This window comes from Desmodus rotundus, chromosome 1 (genome assembly GCF_022682495.2).
Source record: "Desmodus rotundus isolate HL8 chromosome 1, HLdesRot8A.1, whole genome shotgun sequence".
NCBI classification, from domain to species: Eukaryota; Metazoa; Chordata; class Mammalia; order Chiroptera; family Phyllostomidae; genus Desmodus; species Desmodus rotundus.
Genome location: NC_071387.1, coordinates 65,937,891 through 65,965,201, shown reverse-complemented (window position 1 = coordinate 65,965,201; position 27,311 = coordinate 65,937,891). Strand labels below are relative to the sequence as shown.

Below are 27,311 nucleotides of genomic sequence, written 5' to 3'. Positions count from 1 at the left end.
GTTTGAGGTTTTCCATATCAGAGATTGCAAAGCCCCGAAGCAGTCATTGCTGGCCCTGGTTTGGCACAATTCTAGGGCTTCCACAGAGATTCCCTGTAGGTTTCAAACTACTTTAAACCCTTATATGAAAAGTTGTTTGAATTTTTTCTGGGTCACTTTAAATTGTTTTTTTTTCCTATGAACACCACAGAAATTTTAGGAACTAAGGATGGATTGTGGCAAGGTCAAAGCCAGGAAGCCACAACTCCCGGAGAAGTTGGAAAATCAGTGCCCTAACCTCAGCAGGCTCTCCCTGGGGCTAAGACTAATGAATGTACCAGCAGCCCCAGCTTGGGCAAAGGCAAACGGGCCCCAGACTTGGAAAGGAATTTTCTTCCACCTTTCTAACCATTTTGCAAGCTGTCACCCGTTGAACCAGAGTGAGATTGGACCTGGAAAACAAAGAGAATTTTCCTTAAAATATGCTGACAGCCTTGCTCCCAAGACACCTCTCGAGTCCACCCCAAGGGTTCTGGGCTCTTGTACTTCTCTATAGCAGGACTAGTCCCCCAAGGGGCTATTCATCCCCCACAAAGAACACTATTTGTATGGCCTAAGACACAGTCTCTCCTTGTCCATTTCTGCCCTAGGGACAGCCACCTCAAGTGCATCTTTTGGAAGCTGTACAATACAGCTAATTGTTTGAGTTGGACAGTAGCATGTTTAGAGCTTATGCATCTAAACAGACAATTATTTTCTGCTATTTGCTAGTGGCACCGCCTGCCTGGTGACTTTGGCAGATGGAGAAAGGAGCTAATCCCGTAGGTTATAAGCAGAAGGGTTATTGATGAAATGTCACCATCTGTTGTTGTCATTAAAATGATATGAGTCATAAAGAGTTGCTTATGTTTTTTTCTCACAAAAAGGTTAGCTTAAAGTTTAGAAGAAGTTGCTATAAATTGTGGATGGTAGTGGGAGACCAGACTGGAGTGTCATCCCTGGAAGGGGGAGGAGCCTTGATGAACTCATAGATCAGCTTGCCGAGTCTTCAGGGATGTGCTGCAAACCTCTGATGGAATAAAACACCTATCTGGTTTGAGACGGGACACCTATTCGGAAGGATGCAATGCCTCAACCCTCCCACAGTCCTCCCCAATTTTGAGGCATTTATCAGGTGGGGAGGGGAAAGTCATTTACGTGGGTTAACAAAAAAGATCATATCTGGGAGGGAACAGTTAAAATGCACCTGTCTCCTTAAGCTTCATTGGCCTCATTACACAGAGATTATTCATGTGGCCAGCTGACATTTGGGGAGGCTGGTGATGTCAATAGGGAATGATATTCTTTACATCTGCTGTATCTCCTGGGAAGAGATGGAGGTGGCTCAGAAGGGGAACTGGGGACAGCACCACCCACGCTTCCATCACGGGTGGGAGCCATCAGAGTGGAGTAAAGAAAGCAGTGGGTGGACCACAAAGAATTGCAGAGCAAAGGAACCAGCTTTTGGTTTTGTTGACTCTATTGATTTTCTGGTTTCAATTTCATTGATTTCTGTGCTAATATTTTAAATCTTCTACTTACTTTGGGTTTAATTTGCTCTTCTTTCTCTAGTTTCCTAAGGTAGAAATGTAGATTATTGATTTTAGATCTTTCTTTTTTTTCCCCAACATATTGCATAGCAAAGGGATGGAGAGCGTGAGGAGTATATTTAATGAGGATCCACATGACTAAAATAAGCTGCACCAACTCCCTAATTCTGCCATATTACCTAATCCTCTTAATCCCCTCCTATTTGCTGTTTATAAACCATTTTACCCACTGTCAAGGACATACACCCAAAGAGAAAGAAACTGTTATTGCTAACTTTGTCCAGTATGACTTAAAATTCCTTTTTAATTATTGTTCTTATTTTTAATTTAACTCCCGGAGAGAGAGTATGGGTGATTGCATAAGCCACTACAAATCCTTTTGGCAGTATTAGGATTTAAATTATAAATAAATACAACACTACCTCTAGTTGGGTCCTTATCCCCTATCCAACTGGCCTGAACCTGCCCCACCTGCCAACTCCGTAGGGAAAGAGGTACTGGTGGGAGTCGATGCTGCTGCTTGCTATAGTGCGTGATGCTGGAAGCAAGGCCATGGGGCAAGGAGCTGTATGAAGCCTGTGTGGTTATTTATATGGGCTCAAAAGGAAGCATCCTGGAAAAGTTCCTGCTGATATTTTTAGATCTGATGCTTGGTCCTGCTGCTGCACTTTCATTTTTAAACAAGTAGGGATGGAAGTGATAGATGCTGTCTGAGGGCTGTTTTGGAGGCTTGGACGGCCCATCTGACAGGCTAATGGTCATCCTGCCAGGGCCCAGGTCCACCGTCTGTCTCTTTTAGCTTTGGGACTTCAAAAGCTGCTGACTTCTGCAGGTGATGCATAAAACCTTGGCTGCCTGCTGCCAAGTCGGAAACTCTGACGTTTACCCACTGGCTCTGAGGCCTCGTGCAGTTGACACTTACAGGTTCAGTGCCTCACGCACTGTCCTCTGTTTCTTGGAGAATGGGACATATGTCTGCATAATAAGACTTTGGCTGGAAGTAAAATGGTTTAGAATTTAACGAAGTGGTTGAACTGGTTACAACTCACAACCACGCAATAATCCATGAGCTTAACTCTTCCAGGGCCAGTGAAGAGAGCTGGGTATTGTTACTGAATTACTGCTGCAATTACTTTGATTTGCCTGCTCAAAATCAGTGCCCTAATAAAACACATATAATAATAAAATTTTTAAGTTTTTTAAAAAATATTTTCCTAAGGATTTCTATAATGAATCTTGTGGCTTTATACTCAAGGAGAAAGTAGAAGGACAAGGTGGGCATTGGGGTCTTTTGCTCTGCAGACATGGTTTCTCATAAAAAGTCCATGGATTGTAGCTATAGCCCATTCCAGTTAAATGATCAGTTCATTTGAGAAGCTGAAGAGTGTTCAGGAAGAGTGTTCTTAAATCCTCGTGACTGGGCATTGTATTGTTTGTCCCTAGGACAAAGACTGTGACAGGTGGGGTTCTCTTACAAACCTACAAAACACGTGGATAAAGTTGCTGGGAGGACCCAGGAAAAATTCTGAGACCCAGAGCTTCCACCCTTGCTTCGTGCTCTTGCCCTTGCTCTTGCCTGTGGACATTATCATTGTTTTTGTTTTGTTATTTATTTTTCTCTCTCTCCCTTTCTACAGCAGCCCACAGAATCAGGTGACGATGAGGAGGACCAGCCTCTCAGCCTGGCCTGGCCTTCCAACCCTCGCAAGCAAGTCACCTTCCTCATTGTTCTCCCCATAGTGTTTCCTCTTTGGATGACCTTACCTGATGTCCGCAAACTTGTGAGTAGAGCATTTCTGAACTGATTCCTTGTTTAAAGTATCGGTATGTGACAGTATGCATAGTTTGCTTCTATTGATCTTAAAGCAAAAGGGAGTGACATAAATACATGTGTATGCTTGTATATGCCTGAAATTTATCTGGACAGACACATGATAATTGTGACAGTTTGGGCTATTGATTCTACATAACAAACCACCCCAAAACTTAGTGGTGTGAAACAATTCCCGTGTTATGCTGCTCATGAATCCCGTAGACCAGGAATTTAAATAGGGCACACTAGGGCCTCAGCCTGGAAGGCTTGAACGGCTGGGAATGACTCATATGGCTAGGGCTGGAGTCATCTGGAGGCTTCTTCATTGACACCTCTGGCACCTGGGAAGAGGTGATTCAAAGGCAGGACACAGCTGGATTTGTGTACCAGAAAGCCTAAACATGTCCTCCCATGTGACTCGGACCTCCTCACAGCGTGGTGGCCTCAAGATAGTCAGGTGTTTTACATAAGAAATCAGGGCTCTGAGAGCACATGTTCCAACAACACCAGGTAGAAGCTGCACAGTGTCAGACGACCTGGTCTCAGAACTCACACGGACTCACTACAACTCCACCTCACTGGTCAGAGCGGTCATAGTTTATCTTGATTAAAGATGAAGAGACAAAAAGTTTACCTAAACTCTATCAGGGTCATGGCACTCTTGAAAGGAGTGTCAAAGAATTTGCAAATATGTTTAAAAACCACCAAAGTATGGTCCCTGAGGAAGGGAACTGAAGGTCTGAGCAGGAGGGTGACTCACATTTTATTGAATATTTGTGTACATGGATTATTCATTCTATTCAAAAAATAATTTAAAGAAATGCATTCCTGTAGTACAAATGTCTGCATGTCTGATCTCCTTCCTGGATTGTTATCATTACTATAATCAACATTATTTTCTACCATTATTATGTGCTAGGTGCTATGAACATAGTACCATCTGATGATCAGCAAAGTATAATCTGAATGTGGATCAAATCAAAACAACATCCCCTCCCAGTGTTGTTAAACCAGGTTCTAAGGCCATTGCCACAAAGGGTGAAGGAACTAATGACAGAGAAGAAGAAGCCCTACTTGTTATTATGGCCTTACACACACATTCTCATTCAACGAAAGTATGTGCCTACTATGTAGCAGACTCTGCCCTACGTGTTTTCAATAAAATATATTGTGGAATCTCAGGAAAGAGCTAGTATAAGAAATATGTAAATAATTGGCATAAATAGAAAGGAAATTAGGAACAAAGAAGTTAATGCATGCCTGCTCACTTCCTGGGGGATAGAGCTGAGATTCAGTTTCAGGCCTATGTGACCACACAGCTTGGGCTTCTCCTCATGTTTCTTCATGCCAGAGTATGGAAATCTGAAAACATTTCTGAAAGCATTTGAAACACAATACTGTGATAACAGCCAACATAATTTAGCATGAGTCTTAAGAGTCCTGTGATGATCCCACTTTCCTCACTTGAAAAGGACAAAAGAAAGCCCCTGTCTGATTAGCCTGGCCTATAAATAATCCAACCTGGTGGAGAGCCACGTCTTGTCAAGTTCAAGCCAGGAAAGGGCCCCCTCATATAAGGACTCCCCACATGAGAAGTTTCCTAGTAAACCTAAAGCCATAATTAGATTTCTTTATTGAGATACAATAGCAGAGCACCTGCTCTATGCAAAGGCCTGGTCTCCTGGAAACCCTCGGCCAAATAGCAGGAATATGTACAGTTTGCTCTTGGCTCACGTCACATGACATTTCTGATATGTGCGTGCTCACATGCATTCACTCTCTCACTTGCTTTCTCTGTGTATTTCCATTGCTCTGTTTAGCCCAACACTTTTACTCAACCCCAGGGAGGAAAATCAGGCCTAGAGTGGTACAGCTCAGAGGAGAGTGGGCTGATTGACTAATAAGAGGATGTCAGCACACAACCGCTGAAACAACCAGGAATATGTGCAGGAATGAGAGGAACATGTCAGTAACTGAAGGCTCTGGGCACTCGGAGGGAGTGGGACTCCTAGCGAAAGGGCTGACAAAGTGCTCACCCTGTCCATTATCTGAGCTGGAAGGACAAGGAAGCTGTTTGAGAAAATCAGAATTCTCAACCAGTAACCGCTGGAGAACAACCAAGACTCCACCATGGCAATAGTTACTTGAGTCACAACAACTCTGGCTAATGCTACAGTTCCCAGGGTTGTAAAGCAAGAAAATGCAGTTTCCATGGCACTGTCCTCTGCAATGCCATTGACAGGTCATTTACTGTGCAGCACAGCTGGAGAGCCAGCCCCTGCAGCCTGGGCTACGTTAGCCAGTGGGGATTTTGCTCATAGCAGCCCCAAGTGCCATTCCTGGGATGGACTGGAATTTTTTCTGTCTTTTTCTGAGTGTGCTGTGTGCTGTCCTAAGCAGAAATGAGACTCTCAGACAGAACATTTGGTTGTTTTTAGATATCCTTAGCAAATATGTATTGAGCACCTATCACATGTCACGTATCAGGCTTGTGCTCTAAAAGAGACATAAAGACATAGAATTCACAATTTGCATCTTTAAAGAGCTCTAAACTTAGTAAAGGAATCAGAGACTGCACACATGTATTAACTACAGAACAAGATTGCACAGCTATATCGATGAGAGGAGATAGACGCAAACTCGAGTCTGCTGATTCCAGAGCATGCTCATTCTGCCATGTTGACTGCGGCAGTTTTACCCACACAACTCATGAGCTGTGCAACCTTGAAAAAGTCACTTCTCAACTCTGGACCTCATTCTCTCTCTCCTGTGAAATACAGGGTGGAAGATCTCTAGATTCCCTGGCAGCCATGATATTCCGCAATTAAGGAAAGCATAACGAGATAACCCTCAATACAATATTGCAGATCTGAGGTGACCACACAACCCAGTTTGCCCAAGAGAGTCCCAGTTTTCTCTGAAAACCTGCTGGTTTGGAGATGAATTACATGGTTATCCTTTAAGTATCCTTTAAATGCCAAATGAGAGAAAGCACTTCCTCATGTACTGCCACAAGAGCCTCTTGAAAAATTATCCAGGAAGAAGAGAAAACAAGTCAAAAATTATTAATTAATATACATTTGCCACTTATCAGGGCCTGGCCACTCTGCGTCTTCAGTAGGTTTTGAATTACCATAGAGATGACCATCCCAAACCTTGACAATAATTACAAAAAAAACCATGATCTTTTAAAAATGTATACTTCTAGTTTCAGAATAAATAGCACTCCCACTTGTTTTTATATGCAAATTTATGACAGTATTTGTTGTATTATGCACACTTCCAGCTTAGATAATTAGCATGGGCTTCACTTTTATTGTTTTCTTAAATTAAGTGTTTGTTTTGAAGTAAAAAAAAAAACCCAAAAAGCCTTAATTAGGAATGTATCCTTGATGAAAATTGAAAACAACAAAGGAAATAAAAACCCCAAAAGTTATATTCTCTCATGGCACAGGATGGGTGTTCTTGCAAATCAGGCACACATCTAATGAGATATCAAACATGACTCATCAGAGCTACAAAGATGCCCGAGATACCCAGCAAGGTTTTTTCAATTTTTATCGTACAATGCTTCATTCACCAAGTAGATGTATTATGTCCACTATGTACCAAGCACAGTTCTAACAAGGACTAAATGATCACTAAACCTGGAGAGGTTTAGTGTCTTGTCCAAGCACACCCAGCCAATAAGAAGTAGAGCTAAGACTGTAGGCCAGGTCTCTGCAGTCACTTTCTCCTCCCTGCACTTATTGTGTGCCAGGCACTCTGCTAGATGCTTTTTGTGCATAAATCCTCAGACTAATTAGATACTGCTATTCCCCCATTTTACAAGTGAAGAAATTGAGGCTTAGAGAGGTTAAATTATTTGTCTCGGGGCACATCACTGCTAATTGGTGAACAGGGATCTTAATACCAGTCTTATTAATTTAGAAACCAATTTTTAACCTTTAATAGGATTGTTTTGGAGAACTTTGTTAAATACATATGCCACAGACTCTTACACAGAGTAGATGCTCAGTGGATATTTGTTGAGTTTAAATCAGTAAGGATGTGGCTAATTTGTGCAATGAGCTAATGTTCAGCAATGTTTTGCAAGCCAAGAAAATATCACTCTGATGTACTCAACACTTCTAATGAGAACATTAGCTGTCAATTATACAAGTAAGCTATTACATTGGGAACAAAATGGCCGGCACATGGACACAATTTGCTTTTTGCTAATTAGTGTTAGGCCCATCCCAGCAGATGTCAGGATGAGCCACCATTACTAACCATAAATTGACGTGTCAGACCTTGGCTGCAAGGGGTATTCTCTTCCTTCCATGGGGACTGGTAACTAAATAACGGCCCAGGTGCTCCTGGGCAGTGATGTGTGGAATGAGATCGTAGGTCCAAGTAAGGGAAATAGTTCGGAAAAAAAAATAAAAGAAGGAGGAATAACCTGAGCTGTGAATCTGGAAATGGTAAGGTAGTCTGACGGTTGGGAAACACTTAACCAAACTGCTGATGCATGAGGGGTTGATGCTTCCAAAGCAGGAACAACAGGGGAGGTTGAGTGCGGCAGATGGCCATACAGCTGGAATGCTAGTCTATATTTCCCTAATGTTCTTTATATTTTCTGGCATTCAGAGCATAGGCTAGTATTATAATGATGATGATGATTATGTGTCTGTAGCTGGGTATATTTTGAGTATTATTGGCCCTGTTTTTCTTTTGGGAAGAGTTAGTGAAACCTACATGTTAGGAACATGTGCTGTATTGTCAGACAGACCTAGGTTTGAGTTTTATGTCTAGTCGGGTACAGAGTAGGGGGCCAGCCTTACCTACCACTAGGTAATGATGAAGACCTGAAAAGTTACAAAGAAAAAGTTATTTTTAACCTTTTGTTTTCATGAGCCCTCAATATAACACTAGGCCAATGTCAATTTAGTTGTTCATTCATTACTAATTAGCTTCTTGATTAAGAATCATAAGCATCAAGTTTTGAATTAGAGAGGTTTTCACTTATATTGATTTGAACTTAGTTGTTTTAAATCCTTAGTCTGATTCCTTACTTTCTACCTTTGACTGGGAATGTTCTATGGTTCAGGGATGATATTTTTTAGATGAGAAAAATAGTCAAATGATTTGATTCTGAGTTGTAACATTTATCAATGGACAGACATGCAGAAACAGAAAGTAAAATAATAACGACATACTTAGCAAGTGAGCTAACCTGAAAAGGGAGAGGTCTGTGAAATGAGACTCTCCCAGGATATGCCATTCCATGAGGTGTGGAGATGGTGCTCCGTTCCCCTGCACAGGATGCTCAGAATCAAGCTCACTGATTGCTGTTCAATCATGTGTGCGCCCCCACGCCATAAGTAAGGCCCTCCTCTTCCCTGTGATGGAGCACGGCCATAGGAGATGAAACCCTATCGCACTCAGGACCCTGAAACAGTGACCTGTGACTGGAGGAAAAGGCTGAGGATTGTAATCAGCTAAATGCCTTGCTGGGACAACTTGATTTCTTAGCACTGGCAATTCCAAAGTTCAGGAAATCTGGTCTCCAGTTAAATCCAGCTAAATTCCCTGCTTTAAGGGAATTTGTTTTCAAAAGTGAATGTCTCAACCTCCACTTTGAAAAATTGATTACTTTTTTTCTCATAACCTATTAAACTGCTCACATCCCCAAAAGGGGTCTGAATCTGTGGCCAAAATATTTTCCTTCTAAGAAAGGGGAGGGGTGTGGGGAAGCATTTGTGAACAACTTTTTGGCTACTCACTGTGATCTGTACCTCCCCAGTTCCATCAAGCCTACTGGTCTTCCAGATAGCCCAGCTAACAAATGACCCCCCAAAACCAGCAATTACTAAAAGAGAGGAATGATTATTGTGAAATTTCACAGAACTGTGGGAATGATAATGAAAATATATTGAAAACTTGAAATTAGTAAAGAGAACATAAGCCTGGCTTGGAGTGATAGAGGCTGTTCGCCTTATGGATGTTCAAAAGATTACCGTGTACAAGTTTATCTTTTCCTTTTAATGGATTTCTCAGAAGCCATGGCAAAAAGTGTTCTATGTGGCTGCCCAAGGTCAGCCCTCCAGACAACTGAGATAGCTTTCATTCCCGTCAACTGCAGGATTCATTTCCCTGGACAGAATTGGGTGACATTATCAAAGCAAAAAATAATAATAATAATAGATTGTTACTCAAAGTGGAAAGCTTTGAAATAAAAAGTGTTTGGCAATAATAGGTGATAGGCTCTCTGAGAACATTTTGCAAAAAGGACCTCCACAGAAAATCACTAGAAAAATGCCAGCACAAGCCTGGATTTCCCTAGGGTGGGGTCAGGTGAGAAACATTGCATTTCGAGTGTCTGACTCCGGCTGATGTTTGAAGGAAAACTTTAAGTGCGTATACTGTAAGTGTGAGACTGCACAAAGTCCAGTGGTAGAGGCACTGCATGGAGAACAGGACAGAAAACATCCCCATGAGCATCTACTCTGCCACCCCACGGAGAGCAACCCAGCTGGGCATCTGTCTATTCCTGTCTATACGTGTGGTTCAGGTGTCCTGGACTGGCCATCATCAGGGATCTATAGAAACTGTGGGGATGGCTTTTCCTGACCTCTCGTGGGACTGAAGATAAGTTGATCTATTTTTGAGTCTTCTCACTTCTTGTAAAAAGGAATTAATCGCATAGGTTTTCTGGCATATGGATCATTATGATACATGGGCTGCAGTAATAGAAACTGATTCTGATGACTTGAGCAGAAGAAAGAAAAGGGAGCAGGAGAGGGAGGGAGAACATGAAGTAGGTAATAGATTGAAGGCAAGGCTGAGAAAACAAGCCTTGGAAAGGGCATCTGAGCATCCAGTGGCAGGAATAGACGTCCTCTTCAAGAGATTTCCATCTGGGGCACTGGCTTTGCAATGGCTTGGCTCTAACCAATTTCACATTCCCAAGAGAGAATCTTACTGTCCCAGCTTGACCAGGGGAGGGTGGGGCGTTTTGATGGCCAACACTGCCAAGACTGCAAGCGGCATGGCTGGATTTAGCTTTGGACTATCAGATCCACCTGCTCTGGTAGCACTGACACTCGCCCTTCTTCCTGGTTCTCTTTCAGTCGGCAAGGAAGTTTTTTCCCGTCACGTTCTTCGGCGCCATCACCTGGATCGCAATATTCTCTTACTTAATGGTCTGGTGGGCACACCAGGTAAGACCCTGAGAGTGACACTATCTACCTGGTGTTGCTAAATTGTTCTATTAATTTATTTTTTATTGAACTTATTGGGATGACATAAGTTAATAAAGTTACATAGGTATCAGGTATACAATTCAATATCATCTGCATGTGTATTTTGTGTTCACCACCCCAAGTCATGCCTCCTTCCTCCATCACCATTTTATCCCCCTTTACCCTCTTCTACCTCCCCCACATATTTCCCTCTGGCAATAACCATACTGTTGACTATGTCCATGAGCCTTTCTTTTTTTTCTATGCTTAATCCCTTCACCCTTCTCACCCAGCCTCCAACCCTCTCTGCTCCAGTGGTGGTCAGTCTGTTCTCTATATCTGTGAGTCTGTCTCCACTTTGTTAGTTTATTTTGTTCATTAGATTCCACATATAAATAAAATCACATGGTATTTGTCTTTCTCTGACTGACTTAAACAATCCTTCAGATAAATTCCCAGAAGTGGAATCGCTGGGTCATAGACAGTTCCATTTTTTATTTATTTGAGGTAATTCCATATAACTTTCCACAATGGCTGCACCAATCTGCATTCCCACCAACAATGCACAAGGGGTCCCTTTTCTCCACATCCTTGCCAATACTTGTTGTTTGTTTGTTTTAGATTTTATTTCTTTTTAGAGAGAGGGGAAGGGAGGAAGAAAGAGAGAGAGAGAAACATCAATGTGTGAGAAATACATCAATCAGTTGCCTCTCGCATACCCCCAACTGAGGACCTGGCCTGCAACTCAGGCATGTGCCCTGACTGGGAATCAAACCAGTGACCTTTCAGTTCACAGGCCCAGCACTCAATCCACTGAGCCACACCAACCAGGGCTATTGTTTGTTGATTTATTGATAATAGCTATCTTGACCTTCTGTATGTCCTCTTTGAAGAAGTATCTCTTCAGGTCCTTTGTCCATTTAATTGCATGGTTTTGAGTTGTGTTTTGGTTTTTGGTGTTGAGTTTTTTAAGTTCCTTATAAATTTTGGATATTAATTCCTTATCAGATGTATCAGGAAATATGTCCTCCCATAGAGTGGGTTATCTTTTCATTTTGTTGATGGTTTCCTTTGCTGTGCAAAAACATTTCAGTTTGATGTAGTCCCATTTCTTTACAAACTCCTTTTGTTTCTCTTGTAAATTGTTAATCAATATGTTTGTTTTCTGAGACTGTCATGACAGTATTGCATCTGACGAAACAAGTATTTCAGGACTAAAGAAATTTACTCCACTTACCTTTCCCTCGTCTCCTGGCCTGCAGTCAAATCTGCATAGCTCTGGTCAGGCATGTGAAGGAAGGCAGGTGAGCCTGACTACTCCTTGCCCTCTACAGCCTGAAACCAGGCCAGCTCAGGCCTGGGAGGAATGTCGAGGTTTTGCCTGATTCAGTGAGCGGCACTAGCTTTCTCTGTGGCAGCTACTCACCTTCTAAACAGCCTTCCTTTGTTTTTTTTCAATTATAGTTTACATTAGTTATTTTGTATTAGTTTCAAGTGTACAGCATAATGATTTGAAAGAACCAAGGAGGGGAAGTGCCCTGACTTGGGTCTCCCCAGTAACATTTAGACAGTTATATACTTTACAAAGTGTTTCTGCCAATATTCCCCTTCCCTACCTGGCACTATACATAGTTATTACAATATTATTGACTACTATATGGTATTTGTCTTTCTCTGACTAACTTATTTCACTTAGCATAATATTCTCTAGGTCTATCCATGTTGTCACAAATAGTGAGATTTCCTTCTTTTTATGACTGAGTAATATTCCATTGTATATATGTGCCACAGCTTATTTATCCACTTATTGATGGACACTTGGGCTGATTCCATATCTTGGCGATTTTGAGTAATGGTGCAGTGAACATAGAGGTGCATATATTCTTTTGAATTATGTTTTGGGTTTCTTTGGATATATTCCCAGAAGTGGAATTGCTGGGTCATAAGGCAGTTCCATTGGCTCTTAGGAAAAGATTTGCAGACAGAATGGTCTCTTCCATGAGCCTTAGTTTATAAAAATGATGATGTATTTCAATTTTACCATTTTTAACTCAATACCAGGTATAATGCCTATCGAAAGAATAAACTCTAAGGAACTGTTGGTTGTAACATATGAATGAAAGAATGAGATGCTAAGGTTTTATGTTCTTGGAGAGAATAGTGGGACCCTTGATTGTGTACTGTGTGCCAGGCAATTCACATCCCTTTGTCCTTATAATCTTGACAATAGTCCTGGAAAATTTGTCCATAGGTACAAATCCTATGAAGAAGGTACTGTTATTATTCACAGTTTACAGATAAAAGTTAAGCTTAGAGCTAATAAGAAAATTGCCCAGTATCACATAAGTAGTAAATATCAAAACTGAGATTCTAACCCAGGACTTCAAAACTCCAAAACTCATGTTTTTAATCTCAATTATAAAATACCTAAATTACAAACTGCCCACTTGTATCCTTCATTTTATATCACCTTAAGATTATTATACTCCTTAAAATAAGTAAAATATAGCAATTTAAAATAAGGAAAATATACCGAGAACATATATAGAAAGACATCTCAACAAATGGTGCTAGGATAACTGGATTTCCATATGACAAAATGAATGAATTTAGATTAGAATCTCTAACTCACACAGTACTAAAACTTGATTCAAAGTGTATCACAGCTCTAAATGTAAGCTAAAATTATCAAATGTCTAGAAGAAATCACCAAAAATCTGTATAACCATGGGTTAGGCAAAGAGTTCTGTAATGTAATGCCCAAACATGATCCATTAAAAAATTTGGTTAATTAGACTTCATCAAAATTAAAACTTTGTTCTTCAAAAAACACTTAAAATGAGAAAACTGAGCTCTGGCCAAGATGTCATTATAGGTAGAAATGCTTCGCTTCCTTGCACAAACAAAATAAGGATAACAACCAATTTAAAAAAAAACAATAAATGACAAGAAGTGCCAGAAAATCAAACTGCATGGAACTCTGACAACCAAGGAGTTAAAGAAACATTCATCCAATCTAGTAGGAGGGGCAGAGACAGGCAGTGGAGCAGAGAGGACACGTGGCAAGGCAGAGGAGGATGCAGGCAAGGCAGAGCTGGCTTAATGGGAAACTAAAGACTCAAAACCTCTAGCTGTAAAATACTGTAGGGGTTGTGATAGCAGGGGAAACTCCCAGTCTCACAGAAGAGTTCATTGGGAAGTGGGGCTAGAGCAAAGTGAGCAAGCAGCATTTTTCCCTTTCTGACCCCTCCCTGATAGATAGTAGCAAAGAGGGTTGCCCTGCCCTGGTGAATACCTAAGGCCCTGCCCCCTTACAACTTAACAGGTGCCCCAAGACAAAGAAATATGGCCTAAATGATAGAACAGATCAAAACTCCAGAAAAAGAGCTAAGCAACGAAGAAATACACAACCTATCTGATGCAGATTTCAAAATACTGGTAATCAGGATACTCTTAGAATTGATTGAGCTCAGTCACAGAATGAAGGAAGAAATGAAGGCTACACAAAATGAAATAAAACAAAATATAGGGAACCAACAGTGAAAGGAAGGAAACTGGGTCTCAAATCAATGATTTGGAACAAAAGGAAGAAATAAACATCCATCCAGAACAGAATGAAGAAACAGAAATTCAAAAAAATGAGGAGAGGCTGAGAAACCTATGGGACAACTTTAGCACCCTAACATCCAAATCATAGGGGTGCCAGAAGGAGAACTAGACCAAGAAATTGAAAACTTATTTAAACAAATAATTGAGGAAAACTTCCCCAATCTGGCAAAGGAAACAGACTTTCAGGAAGTCCAGGAAGCCCACAGAGTCCCAAAAAAATTGGACCCAAGGAGAACACACCAAGGCACATCATCATTAAGTTACCCAAGATTAAAGATAAGGAGAGAATCTTAAAAGCAGCAAGAGGAAAGGAGACAGTTACCTACAAAGGAGTTCACATAAGACTGTCAGCTGATTTCTCTAAAGGAAACTTACAGGCAAGAAGGGGCTGGAAAGAAGTATACAAAGTCATGAAAGGCAAGGACCTACATCCAAGATTACTCTATCCAGCAAAGCTCTCATTTAGAATGGAAGGGTAGATAAAGTGCTTCCCAGTAAGGTAAAATTAAAGGAGTTCATCATCACCAAGCCCTTATTATATGAAATATTAAAGGGACTTATCTAAGAAATAGAAGAAGATCAAAAACTATGAACAGTAAAATGACAACAAACTCCTAACTATCAATAGCTGAACCTAAAAAACAAAAGCAAAAACTAAGCAAACAACTAGAACAGGAACAGAATCACAGAAATGGAGATCACATAGAGGGTTCTCAGTGGGGAGGGAAAGGAGAAGAATCGAGGGAAAAGGTATGGGGAATAAGAAGCATAATTAGTAGGCATAAAATAGACAGGGGGAGGTTAAGAATGGTATAAGAAACAGAAAAGCCAAAGAACTTACATGTATAACCCATGGACATGAACTTAGGGGAGGAATGCTGGAGGGTGATGGACGCAGGAATGAGGTGGGGATGAAGGGGAGAAAAAAAATTGGGACAATTGTAATAGCATAATCAATAAAATATACTTAAAAATAAAAATGAGAAAACAAACCACAGACTGAGAGAAAATATTTGCAAATTATATATATACATATATCTGATAAAGCACTGGATCCAGGATAAATAAAAATCTCTTAAAGCTCAATAATAAGGGAACCAAGATGGTGGCATAGGTAGACACACTGCGCCTCCTCGCACAACCAGAACTGACAGAGAATCGAACAGCAAGGGGGACTGACACCAAGGAAACAGAATATAATCATTCATCCAGACTGGTAGGAGGGGCGGAGACGGGCACCGGGGTGGAGAGGACTCGCGTGGCTGTGGCGGGACTGAGACTGGCGGAGTGTGGGACAAATGGCGCAGGCAGTTGGAGCACTAGCAGACCCTGCGGCCCCACATTTGCACAGATAAACCCAGAGGGCTGGACTCAGAGTGGCGGAGAGTGGGGCAGGCAGAGTGGCGGGTAGCACCCTGCGGCCCCACATTCGCCCACAGATAAATCGGACGAACGGCGGGCAGCGAAGCAGACCGCTGCGCAACCCAGGGCTCCAGCTCGGGGAAATAAAGCCTCAAACCTCTGATTGAAAGCGCCCCTGGGGGTTGGGGCGGCAGCAGGAGAGACTCCCAGCCTCACAGGAGAGGTTGTTGGAGAGACCCACAGGGGCCTAGAGTGTGCACAGGCCCACTTACTCGGGAACCAGCACAGAGTGGCCCAGTTTGATTGTGGGTATCGGAGTGGAAGATTGAAATCCGGAGGAGAGGGAGGCGGCCGCCATTGCTCCCACTCGGCCCCTCCCCCACGTACAGCGTCACAGCGCAGCGACCAGCATTACCCCGCCCCGGTGAACACCTAAGGCTCTGCCCCTTACAGTAACAGATGCGCCAAGACAAACAAACAAACAAACAAAAAAATGGCCCAAATGACAGAACACTTCAAAGCTCCTGAAAAAATACAACTAAGCGACGAAGAGATAGCCAACCTATCGGATGCACAGTTCAAAGCACTGGTTATCAATATGCTCACAGACTTGGTTGAATCTATTCGAAAAACAGATGAAAAAATGAAGCCTATGCTAAGAGAAACAAAGGAAAATGTACAGGGAACCAATAGTGATGAGAAGGAAACTGGGACTCAAATCAACAGTGTGGACCAGAAGGAAGAAACAAACATCCAACCAGAAAAGAATGAAGAAACAAGAACTTGGAAAAATGAGGAGAGGCTTAGGAACCTCCAGGACACCTTGAAACGTTCCAACATCCGAATTATAGGGGTGCCAGAAGGAGAAGAGGAAGAACAAAAAATTGAAAACTTATTTGAACAAATAATGGAGAACTTCCCCGATCTGGCAAAGGAAATAGACTTCTGGGAAGTCCAGGAAGCTCAGAGAGTCCCAAAGAAGCTGGACCCAAGGAGGAACACAACAAGGCACATCATAATTACATTACCCAAGATTAAACGCAAGGACCTACATCCAAGATTACTGTATCCAGCAAAGCTATCATTTAGAATGGAAGGGAAGATAAAGTGCTTCTCAGATAAGGTCAAGTTAAAGAAGCTCATCATCACCAAGCCCTTATTGTATGAAATGTTAAAGGGAGTTACCTAAGAAAAAGAAGATCAAAAATAGGAACGGTAAAAATGACAGCAAACTCACAGTTATTAACGGCCACACATAAAACAAAAACGAGAGCAAACTAGGCAAACAACTAGAACATGAGGGTTGTCAATAAGGGAGGGGGAGAGGGGGGTAAAGGTACAGAGAATAAGTAGCATAGATGATAGGTAGAAAATAGACAGGGGGAGGGTAAAAATAGTGTAGGAAATGTAGAAGCCAAAGAACCTATAAGTATGACCCATGGACATGAACTATGGGGGGGGAATGTGGGAGGGAGGGGGGTGGGCAGGATGGAGTGGAGTGGGGGGGGAAATGGGACAACTGTAATAGCATAATCAATAAATATATTTAAAAAACCCACTAAAAAAAAAAAAAAAAAAAAAAAAAAAAAAGCTCAATAATAAGAAGGCATCTACAAGCATCCTAATTTTTAAGATGGGTGAAAGATTTGAATAGATATTTCAGCAAAGACAATAAGCAAATGGCTAATAAACATGAGAAAATATGCTCCACATTATTATTCATTAGAGAAATGCAAATTACAACCACAATGAGATACAACTTCACACTCACTAAGATGGGTATAATGAAAAAGACAGTGAAAAACAAGTGTTGGAAAAGATCCTTTTATACTGCTGGTAAGAATATAAAATAGTGCAGTCACCTTGGAAAACAGTTGGGCAGTTCCACAAAAGGTTAAACATCAAGTTACCATATGATCCAGTGATTCCACTCTCGATATATACTCAAGGGAAATGAGAACACCTACATAAAAATTTGTACATGTATATTCATAGCAGTATTATTCATAATGAAACAACCCCCCCAAATAAAAACAACCCAAGTGCCCATCAACTGATGAATGGGTAATTAAAATGTGGGCTATCTATATAATGGAATATTATTCCACAATATAAAGAAATGAAATACTGATACATGCTACAATATAAATGAACCTCTAAATTTTATGCTATTTGAAAAAAAGCTAGTCACCAAAGATCATGTGTTGTATGATCCCACTTATATGAAATGTAAAAAATAGGCAAATCTGTAGACAGAAAATTGCCTTGGTTTGGGGAAGTAGAGGGAAATGGGGAGAGACTGCTAAGGAGTATGGAGTTTCTTCTTGGAAATTAAAAAGGAATCACTAACAAAATTCACTGGGAATGTTGGCTGATATACCCAGAGTTATTCCCACAACATATTTTATATTATTACCATCATAGTTATTTTAATGACATTTGACTTCAAATTCCTCTTCTTGGGTATTTCCCCAAAATCACTGGTCCCCTCTCTTTGCCCCCAAAGTCATGATTTTCCACGTTCATTGGGAGACTTTTGCTACCAATACCTGGCAAGAATTATTGCGGAGGTGGGCTGCTTCTCAGCCTTCACATTTCCAGGATAAAATGACTGTCTTCCACTTATAACATGCAATGGCTTCTCCCAACAGTCATTTTTATTCTTTCATGAACTGATAATGAAAAAAATGGGGTGTTTTTCTCTTGCTGGAATATGTTGTTTTATTGACACTTCTTTTTAGCCATCCTAGGAAACATTATTGTACAGGCTTCCATCCTTCTCTTTGTAGTGATTATCTTAATGCTGCAATCTTGTTCCCTTATTCTGTGTAGAAAAATACAAATAAAATGCCTAGAACAATAATAATTACAGAAAGGCCCAGAAATATAAAGAGAAGCCTTGCTTTCCAATAACGGATGAGAAGTGTCTCTTTCTTTCCTCCCATAGAAATGTTTTCCCTTTCAAAACATTCACACAGCTGATCAAAAGAGCAGAATCTGTTCTAAGTCTAGCTCTAATTCTATCATTTGTGCTTTTGAACTATAAAAGCTATGAAGATAACAACGACACCATTTAGTGTTCAACTATTTTGGTACCCACAGTGTTAGCAATAATAAGTGCTATTGGATACAATTATTTGGCTACTATTTGGCCAAAAATAAGTGCCCTTCACATACAATGCTTTATGCATATTTTCCCTTTGCTTTTGTTATTTATATGTAATTTTTGTATAATGAGTCTTTCTCCTAGTATATTTCATGGGTGTTGAAAACCTGTGGTTAAAATCTATACTGCATCTACTATGAGAAGTTAATTCCGAAAGTCAAATAGGACCCTGTGTCTCATTTAGTCAATGTGACATTTCTGCAAATCCTCCCTAAACCGAGGCAGGGAACTGCATCACACAATATTAGGAACAGCACTGGATTTGGATTCTGAGTGGTTCTGTTACTACTTCTCTTAGAAATCAAGGAAACTGCCCCCCCCCCAAGAGCCTGCTGATGTCCTTTCTAGCTCTAACCTTCTCCGGTGCTCCCCAAAGTGACCTTGGATGCTGTCCGGTCTGAGCACCCATCGCCTTGCCTCTGATTCAGCAGTCACCGTCAGTGAGCTTAGGCAGAAGTTCTTCACTGAAAGCATTTCTAGAGCCACACAGATTCATCAGAGGTTTGATGTACAATGAAAATTCTTCATTATCCATGTGTTTTCCTACATTGTGGACTGACCCCACTAAACCAGCTTCTGTCTCTGCCACCAGAACCCTGAGGGCTGCGCACTACCCTGAAAGAGGGAAAGGAGCAACATCTGAGTTATCAGAGCTCATACTTAATCGGACATTTACTTTGTGTCTAACGATGTGCTATCTGCTGTACAAGCATCATCACATATAATTATCACAACTCTAAAGGTGGATATTATTATCCCCATTTCACAGATGGGGAAAATTGAGCCTCAGGAGAGTTGGCTGCCTTGCACCAGGAGTGACAGGATAGGATTTGCACGTGAAGCTCTCTAGATCCCAAGCCAGCACTCTTAACCACACCCACTATGCCACCCCTCTTTAATTCGTGCATTTTTCTGCTTTAGGGGCATTCAAACTCCATGTATAGATGGTTTTTGAAACGGTCACAGCTTTAGAACTCCCTCTAAGAATTTAAAGTATTAAGAATGTATTAAATAGATTGGAACTCATTAAGGTTGACAACCATTTAGTCAGCTTCTTTACAGTCTTCGAAAATGTTTCTCTCTAAATCTAATTTTAAAAAAGACATCATGAAGAATATTTTGCTAAAAAGGGGCACTCCTGTGCAAAACTTTTTTTAAGTTTTTCTAACAGAATCAGTGAAAAGCATGCTAGTAAAATCATCTACGTATGCAGATTGATTTGTTTATTCAGCAAATAGGTACCAAAAGCCTGCTATATGCCAGGCTGTGTTCTAAGTAATAGCAAAACCACAGTGAACAAGGCATTGATCCTGCTTGCACGAAACTTACTTTCTGTTGGGGAGCCGTGAATCTCTGCACCATGAGGACGGGGTAAGCTAGCTCGCCAGGCTGTAGAGCAGGCATGACCATCAAAATAAAAATAGCTCCCAACTGTGCTTTTAAGCTAGTGAGAACTAAGCTATCACTTATAAAATTTTTGAAGTATTTAGCAATGAGTTTATTCTATTCCTTAAAAGCCTTTATCCTTATATGCTACTTCCACCCTTTAAAATTTTTTCAGAAATGCTGGAAATTATCAGGTAGGCTGTTGGAAACCAAATTGAAGGCATTATCTTAAAGGTTTTCAGTTCACCAACTCCAGAAACTATATAAAGCTTTTCAAAGTCCCAAGAAGACAAGTTGCTCCGGAGAATGGAGGAGCTTCCATCTGAGACTAGACCAACTGTGCATGTAGAATTCATGAGTGTTAAAAAGCGAAGACCAAAAGAAAATATAATCCCCCTTGCTTTTCAATAATGTGTACCACTTACTAAAGACTTTTCCACAAATTATCACTTAGTCCTCACAACCACCTTGAAGGTAGCTACAATCAATGCTACTTTATAAATAAAAATGTGAGGATCAAATATATTGCACAATGCCTTCAGTTAACAGTAGGCCAAGTACTTAATAAATGCCAGAGTCAGATCTTGGACCAAGATCCTCTGATTGACTAAATGATGGTTTCCTCACTGCTGCCTTGTTGATTCACTATTCTGTATTACCAAAACAAAGCCACCCCAAATCAAGTCTCCTTTGTAAATGGTAGTCTTAAGTGTTTAAGAGTAGGTTACAGACACTAGGATATGTTCATGGAAAATGAGGATGCTGTGTGGAACGTGTTAACCTTCTATGATAAATCCAAGAGCATCAGCCACAGGATTTGGTGCTTTTGTCAGGCATTGGCTCCTGAAACCTCTGACTGATTTGGGATTTTTTTATTATTGATTTTAGACAGAGAGACAGTGGGGGAGAGAGAGAAAAATAACTTGATTTGTCGTTCCACTTATGTATGCATTCATTGGCTGATTCTTATATGTGCCCTGACCAAGGATCACACCCACAACCTTGGTGTATCAGGATGACGTTCTAACCAACTGAGCTACCCAGCCAGGGCCCAATTAGTTTTTATAACTAATTTTCTGCTTTCCCTGCCCAGTCTTAGTAAACCCCATATAGAGGCTGCCCTCTAGCCCTCTATAGCTCTTTTTTGAGATTATCTGTTTCACCCTTACGTGAACATTCCCAGTCTCTTGGGTCTGAGTGTCCTCAACTCTATGGCAATGATTGTGGCTCATTTCAACACTCAGCACAGCTCAGAATAGATCATTAAAAAAGAGTTGTGTTGAGATGTTTGTGGTTTTGATGGTTTTACAAACACTCATATGTTTATCCCTGTCATCGCTTTTAGGTTGGAGAGACAATTGGCATTAGTGAGGAGATTATGGGTCTGACCATCTTGGCTGCTGGGACCTCCATCCCTGATCTGATCACCAGCGTCATAGTGGCCCGGAAAGGGCTTGGGGACATGGCTGTATCCAGCTCTGTTGGGAGCAATATTTTTGACATCACCGTAGGGTAAGTAGAAATAGTTCTGTAAGGGTACACACCAACTTCATCACTGGCTCTGAAGCTGTGAAGACAGGACCAGGACCTCTGAGCCCGAACTAACCAATATCAATAGAAAGTAAAGACTGGGAGTAACATTCGGTTTCACCGACTCCATTTTTCACTTTCAGAGAACTTAATAAAGAATAAGTTTACCCTGGACAGGCAGAAACACATTCCTGCATACAGAGTGGATGTTGTAGGAAATATTTTAAGAAAATTTCACTTATATAATTGCATTGGCTATGTGTTATGATTATTCAATGTCCAGGCATGACTGAGATGATCTGGCAGATTCACTATATATTTCTTCATATTCTAATTCTAAATAAAGTCCCTACCAGCCTCAGGTGAGATTTAGATTGTAATGCAGATTGGAACAAACATAGGCCCAGAAAAATATCTCATCTCCTTCCTTGGAAAATGCTGGTAGGTTTGCATTATCATTTGTTTATCTGTGCTGGTGAAGATATTCTCGGATTTTTTGAAAGTCAGAAGACAAGATCTGTTCTTACAGTTAAGCAAACTGGAGCCCTCAATGTAAATAATATGGATCAGATTGGGAAAGGGTGCTGTTATTTCTATTTCATTTAACTTGTCAAAAGTATAATTAGTCTAATAAATAACCTGAGAAAGTAAAACATGGGATGTTATCCTGCATTCACAGAAGAACTGAGCTGTTGACACTTGAATTTGGAAACTCACTAAAATGGTTCTACTCTCTCATTGAACTTCTTAAATATTGTTAACCCTTCCATTACCTAATATATGATAATATTTTTTCATTCAGTGTCTACCATGTGCATTGTACTTATATTTTTATCCATTTACACCACCTACAGATCCATAAGTTATTTTATCATCCCCGTTTTTCAGATAAGGAGACTGAAGGGTGCAGAGTTCATACAACAAGTGAAAGAGGTAGCTGGGATTTGAACAGTCTGCTCTGAACGGTAGCACTGTCTGTGCATAAAATTCTGCTTTGAGTTTCCACTCTCTGAACCACCTTTAAGTTCCAAAGGTACCCCCTCCTACCACACTTCCTTTCTTTGCTGGCCCTGTCACTCAAGAGCCCTCCCTGCCTGCAAAACTCCAACTTGCCCTTCCAGTGTCAACTCAAATGAGGGCTTCTCTGACTCTCCTGGGCCTGACCTGAGAGCTTTTGCTTCTGTCTACTTTCTGCACAGCACACTCTTGTCACGGTCATGTGCATCGGTCTGCCTGCTAGACTGTGAACTCCCCAAGAGCAAGAAGTCGCCAAAACCTAAAACATTGCCTAGTGGATGCTAGTAGCTTGACAAATATTTGTAGGATGGATGATGGATGGATGGATGGATGGATATCTTGAAAGGTATATGTTTTAAAGGAATGGTATCCCTAATATAAAGTGTTCCTCAGTTCTATAGCCTACACACTTAGAGTAGTTTTCTTGGTCACTCTTTCTAAAAAGGAAAACAAAATATTCTATACTATAAAAGAAAATCCTAAAAATTGACAACAATTATAAATGTTTTAACATATTTGTCATGTTTTTGAACAATAAATATTCTAGGAAATTGCAAGATGCTTTTTGTTCATTGTTCTTAAATTGTATATTTTGCAACAAATGAGAGTTTAAAGAAAAAACACCCCTAATTCTGCTAGCCAAGAACAACATTTAGCTTTCATATGTTTTCTTCCAAGTATTTCACAAAGTTTTTTCTAGGGAATATTCAGTTTTGTCCTCTTGGAGGACTTTTATTTTTCCATTTTAAAGGCATTTATGCCTGGTATGGAGTAGGCATCTGTTAGTAAATTAATAAATCAACCATTATTCTAAGCTTTTTCATAGCTCTCATAATTAACATTTTGTGGCTTTAAAATATTCCATCCTGTTGCTTTTTAGTTTAACCATTATCCTTTAGTAAGACTTTGTTACCTTTTCCAATTTTCTACTATTGTGAGTGTGTCTACAAACTGTTTTATGCAGAAAAACTTCCTCTTTTCATTATTTTAATTAGGATAAATTCCTTCAAGAAATATTAATGAACTAAAGATTATGAGCATTTTAATGGCTATTGATGTACATTTTTCCAAAACTGTTTCCCAAAAGTTTATACCAATTTACAAAGTCTTTGGCAATATATTGAGTGTAAAAGTTTATAGTCTTGCCTGCATTTTTTTTTTGCTTAAGATGAACACACACTCACAGTAAAGGATTTAGACAATACATATAAAACATAAATAAAAACCGGTGATAATACATTACCCTTTTTAAATGTATATATTTATTTCATATTATTAAAAATACATTTACATTGAAATGCATAGTAATATATTTCACATTATTAAAAATACATTGCTATTTTATATATATTCTTAATTTTAAATATATCATATTTGCCTGCATCTTCATAGTTTATGACTTTTAATAACTACATCAATTACATCAACTTAATATTTTGCTATTTAACAAGTTTCCTTTTATTAGATAGAGATTAAGGTATACCGAATTTTTCACTATGCAGAATAACACTGAAATCATCATTTTCCTGGATAAAGTTGTATCTTCATTTTGAATTATTCATTATGCTCGATCTCTGATAGTAGAACTGATAAGTTAACAGTATGAAAAATGTCATTTTTCTCCCAAAGGTTTTTACCTATTTGGAATTCCATTGTGTGAGTGTGTGTGTCTAGCTTAACAAACAATGGGAAGTTTGTTAAGAGAGGTTTCTGTATCATCATCAACAAGCACTCCCCTACCCTTTCTTGACTTTCCATTGCTGCCATAAGGTGCCAGGGCTGCCTCCTCCTGCTGAGAGCTGAATTGCACCTTATTTCCTGCAGTAGCCCTGTTGACCCCTCCCCTCCTGACATTTCTACTGTGGTAAGCACATCCCAGCCTGGCTCTAAGGAGCCGAGTGTCTGTAAATGATCACCACGAGGCAGTCACCTCAATCACTTCAGCTTGGCCCAGGTTAACATATGCACCTGGGTAGGGGCCTGCATGTGCCAGGCCCTGGGACTTCAAAGATATATAACACGAGGGCTCTGCCTTCATACACCCACTCTCTCCAGCAGAGGAGACAGATGTATAAACTTAAAGCCTCTTTCACCTCATTATTTCCCTCAAGCTATATGCTTTTTCTTTGGACAACTTTGTGTTTGGAAAGGGTGTTTCCTCTTCCACACCACTGAGGCTAGGCCAAAAATGAATCTCCCTTAGCCTTAGGCTGTGCAGAAGGTTCAGCCCACTGGGTGGCTGGGTTCCAGTTTCCCTAAATAGCATTCCATCGTTAGGCTCAATGGATAGAACTTGGCTGCTTCTCACTCAGCCACATGAGGAGGCACACACCACTGAGTCTTGCGTTTTCAGCCATGAACCTCTCCCATGGAGTCCTCGCCCACGACCATGGTGTACCTGGCTAGCGTTCCTGATGTCTTTCAGAGTCACCATTCTGGTTAGGAAACAAAAGATGTTATCACATTTTTAAAATTCAAATGCAAAGGGAGAGAACAGGTATAAGAATACATAATAAAGTTTTTAAAATCACATCACAAATGTCAGACACTATATTCCTCAAATCTTTCAGAAAGATCATTTTTTAGTGAAAAGGTTGTCCCATCTTTTCCAACATAAATTCCAGGCAGCTGTATCTATTGGCCCCCACCATCATCATTTATTTTCACTCGCTTTTTAGGTTGTTAATTAAGTCATTGCTATTCTCTCTCTCCATTTAATAAAATAATTTTGCCATTTTCATTCCTGATTTCCATATCTTTTCTCCATTTGTCTTCTCCTTCTCTCACCCAAATGCCCTAGTTCACCTCTTTAGGTATGAAAGTGATATTTTCATCTCAACAAGAAAAGAAAAAAAGTTATTTCAAATCTAATTCAGAAATCACCTGCCACAGTCATATCTTTGATTTTATTCAACTGCAGAACAAATTATCCCCATTCTAATTTGGTCAGTAACAGATAAAGGTTTTTAAAGTTCACCTGACTTCCTTATGGGATTTCCTGGGCTAGACATGCCCCAGGCAGAGCCAAACAAGACACCATTTTCCGATTATAGATTCCATGAAGCTGATGTTTCGTCATAGGCCTCCTTCAGCACGCCTGCCACTTGCCTGCTAACCCCGTTGTCTCCCTCACAGGCTCCCACTGCCCTGGCTCCTGTACACCATCATCCACAGATTCCAGCCCGTGGCCGTCAGCAGCAACGGCCTCTTCTGCGCCATCGTCCTCCTCTTCATCATGCTGCTCTTTGTCATCCTTTCCATCGCCCTCTGCAAATGGCGGATGAACAAAGTGCTGGGCTTCATCATGTTCGGCCTCTACTTCGTGTTCCTTGTGATCAGCGTCCTCCTGGAAGACAGAATTCTTGTGTGCCCAGTCTCCATCTAGCACAAAAAGCCATATCTTGATGATCCCTCCCCTCTCTGGGTTCTAGGCACCTTGATATCTTGAGAAGATGCAGCTGGCATGCAGCGCCAGCCATGCAGAGTGTCCCTCCTTGGTGGACGTGAGGAGGGGTGGACTCCCAATGGACCCGCTCGCTTCACAGGTTGCATCCACCCCGGCCCACTGAAATGGTTTCACTCAAGAGACAGGGAACTGTCCATCTGAGGCATCTCTCCACTCACCACTGACAGGTACTCCTCGCTGGTCGGAGGTACATTCGTTGTAATGATGCAAACAATACAGAGGCTATGTATATACATACAAAATATACATATTATACATAGATGCACATGAACATCCCCTGCCTGTTCCTGTACTATACCCCTCCTTCCATGTCTATAGAGTAATACAGACCTGTATACAAATACAAAGAAAGAAACATTATATATATAAAATTATATATAATATATATAAATACAAATGCATCTTTTCAGGGATAGCTCTAGTATATTTATAATACCTATTTGAAGAGGGGCATCAAACTTCTGCCTGAGCTTTACCACTTAAGTGCAAGAGGTAAACTAATGGAATCATTGCTGTGACCTTCAGCCTACCTTGGACTTACTGGGATCTTGCCTGGTAAGGTGGGTGTTTTAGGAAAATAGGTTTCAGGAGAGAGGGCTGGGTGTAGAGGGTCTGTAGGGGCCCTGAGCTGAGCCCTCCAAAACATTTCCGCATGCCAAACAGGGAAGACTCTCTGCCCATCCCCACTGGGGTACACTCACCAAACCCCACAGGGGTAAAACCCAGACTGAGTCGATAACTGGTTTGGGGGCAAAAGGAAGGTAACCAGGGTTGGGTTTATTTGGGGTTTTATGAATATATATATCGCCCCGGCATGCAAGTAGAAACTCTGACTGCAAGCCAAATTAGCACTCTTCTAGGGCAGCAAGACTATGTAAACTGGACCAATATTGTTCCAATGCATGTCTCATCATCATCAACAGAAGGGAGGCAAGTTTAGCTGTGATTGTCATTTAGACATATTTTGATGCTAAGGGCTCACATATAATCAAAATGCTGCCAAAAGAGCCTGGATATATAACAAGAAATTCCATCCAGTAGAGACGCTTAGTGAGATTTGCCACCTAATGGGAATGTTAGCAGCATAGTTCTTTAAAGCATCTTCCAGTGTGGTCATAAGGGGCTTCAGTGTCTGAAGAAATCATTATTCCTTAAACAGCACTAAACTGAC

The 27,311-nt window shown here is 40.7% G+C and overlaps 1 protein-coding gene across 2 annotated transcripts in view; it reads left to right on the top strand.

Annotated features, from left to right (window-relative positions):
• The window catches only part of SLC24A2 (solute carrier family 24 member 2), a 252,951-nt gene extending 225,931 nt beyond the window's left edge, over nt 1-27,020 (top strand). For both annotated transcript variants that reach the window (XM_045193679.3, XM_024558338.4), the window contains 4 exons: nt 3,206-3,349; nt 10,494-10,583; nt 21,473-21,639; nt 25,810-27,020. In XM_045193679.3, the coding sequence (XP_045049614.2) occupies nt 3,206-3,349; nt 10,494-10,583; nt 21,473-21,639; nt 25,810-26,059 (651 nt within the window). In that variant the 3' untranslated portion in view covers nt 26,060-27,020. The remainder of the gene's footprint in view (nt 1-3,205; nt 3,350-10,493; nt 10,584-21,472; nt 21,640-25,809) is intronic.
• Nucleotides 27,021-27,311: the final 291 nt, after the last annotated feature.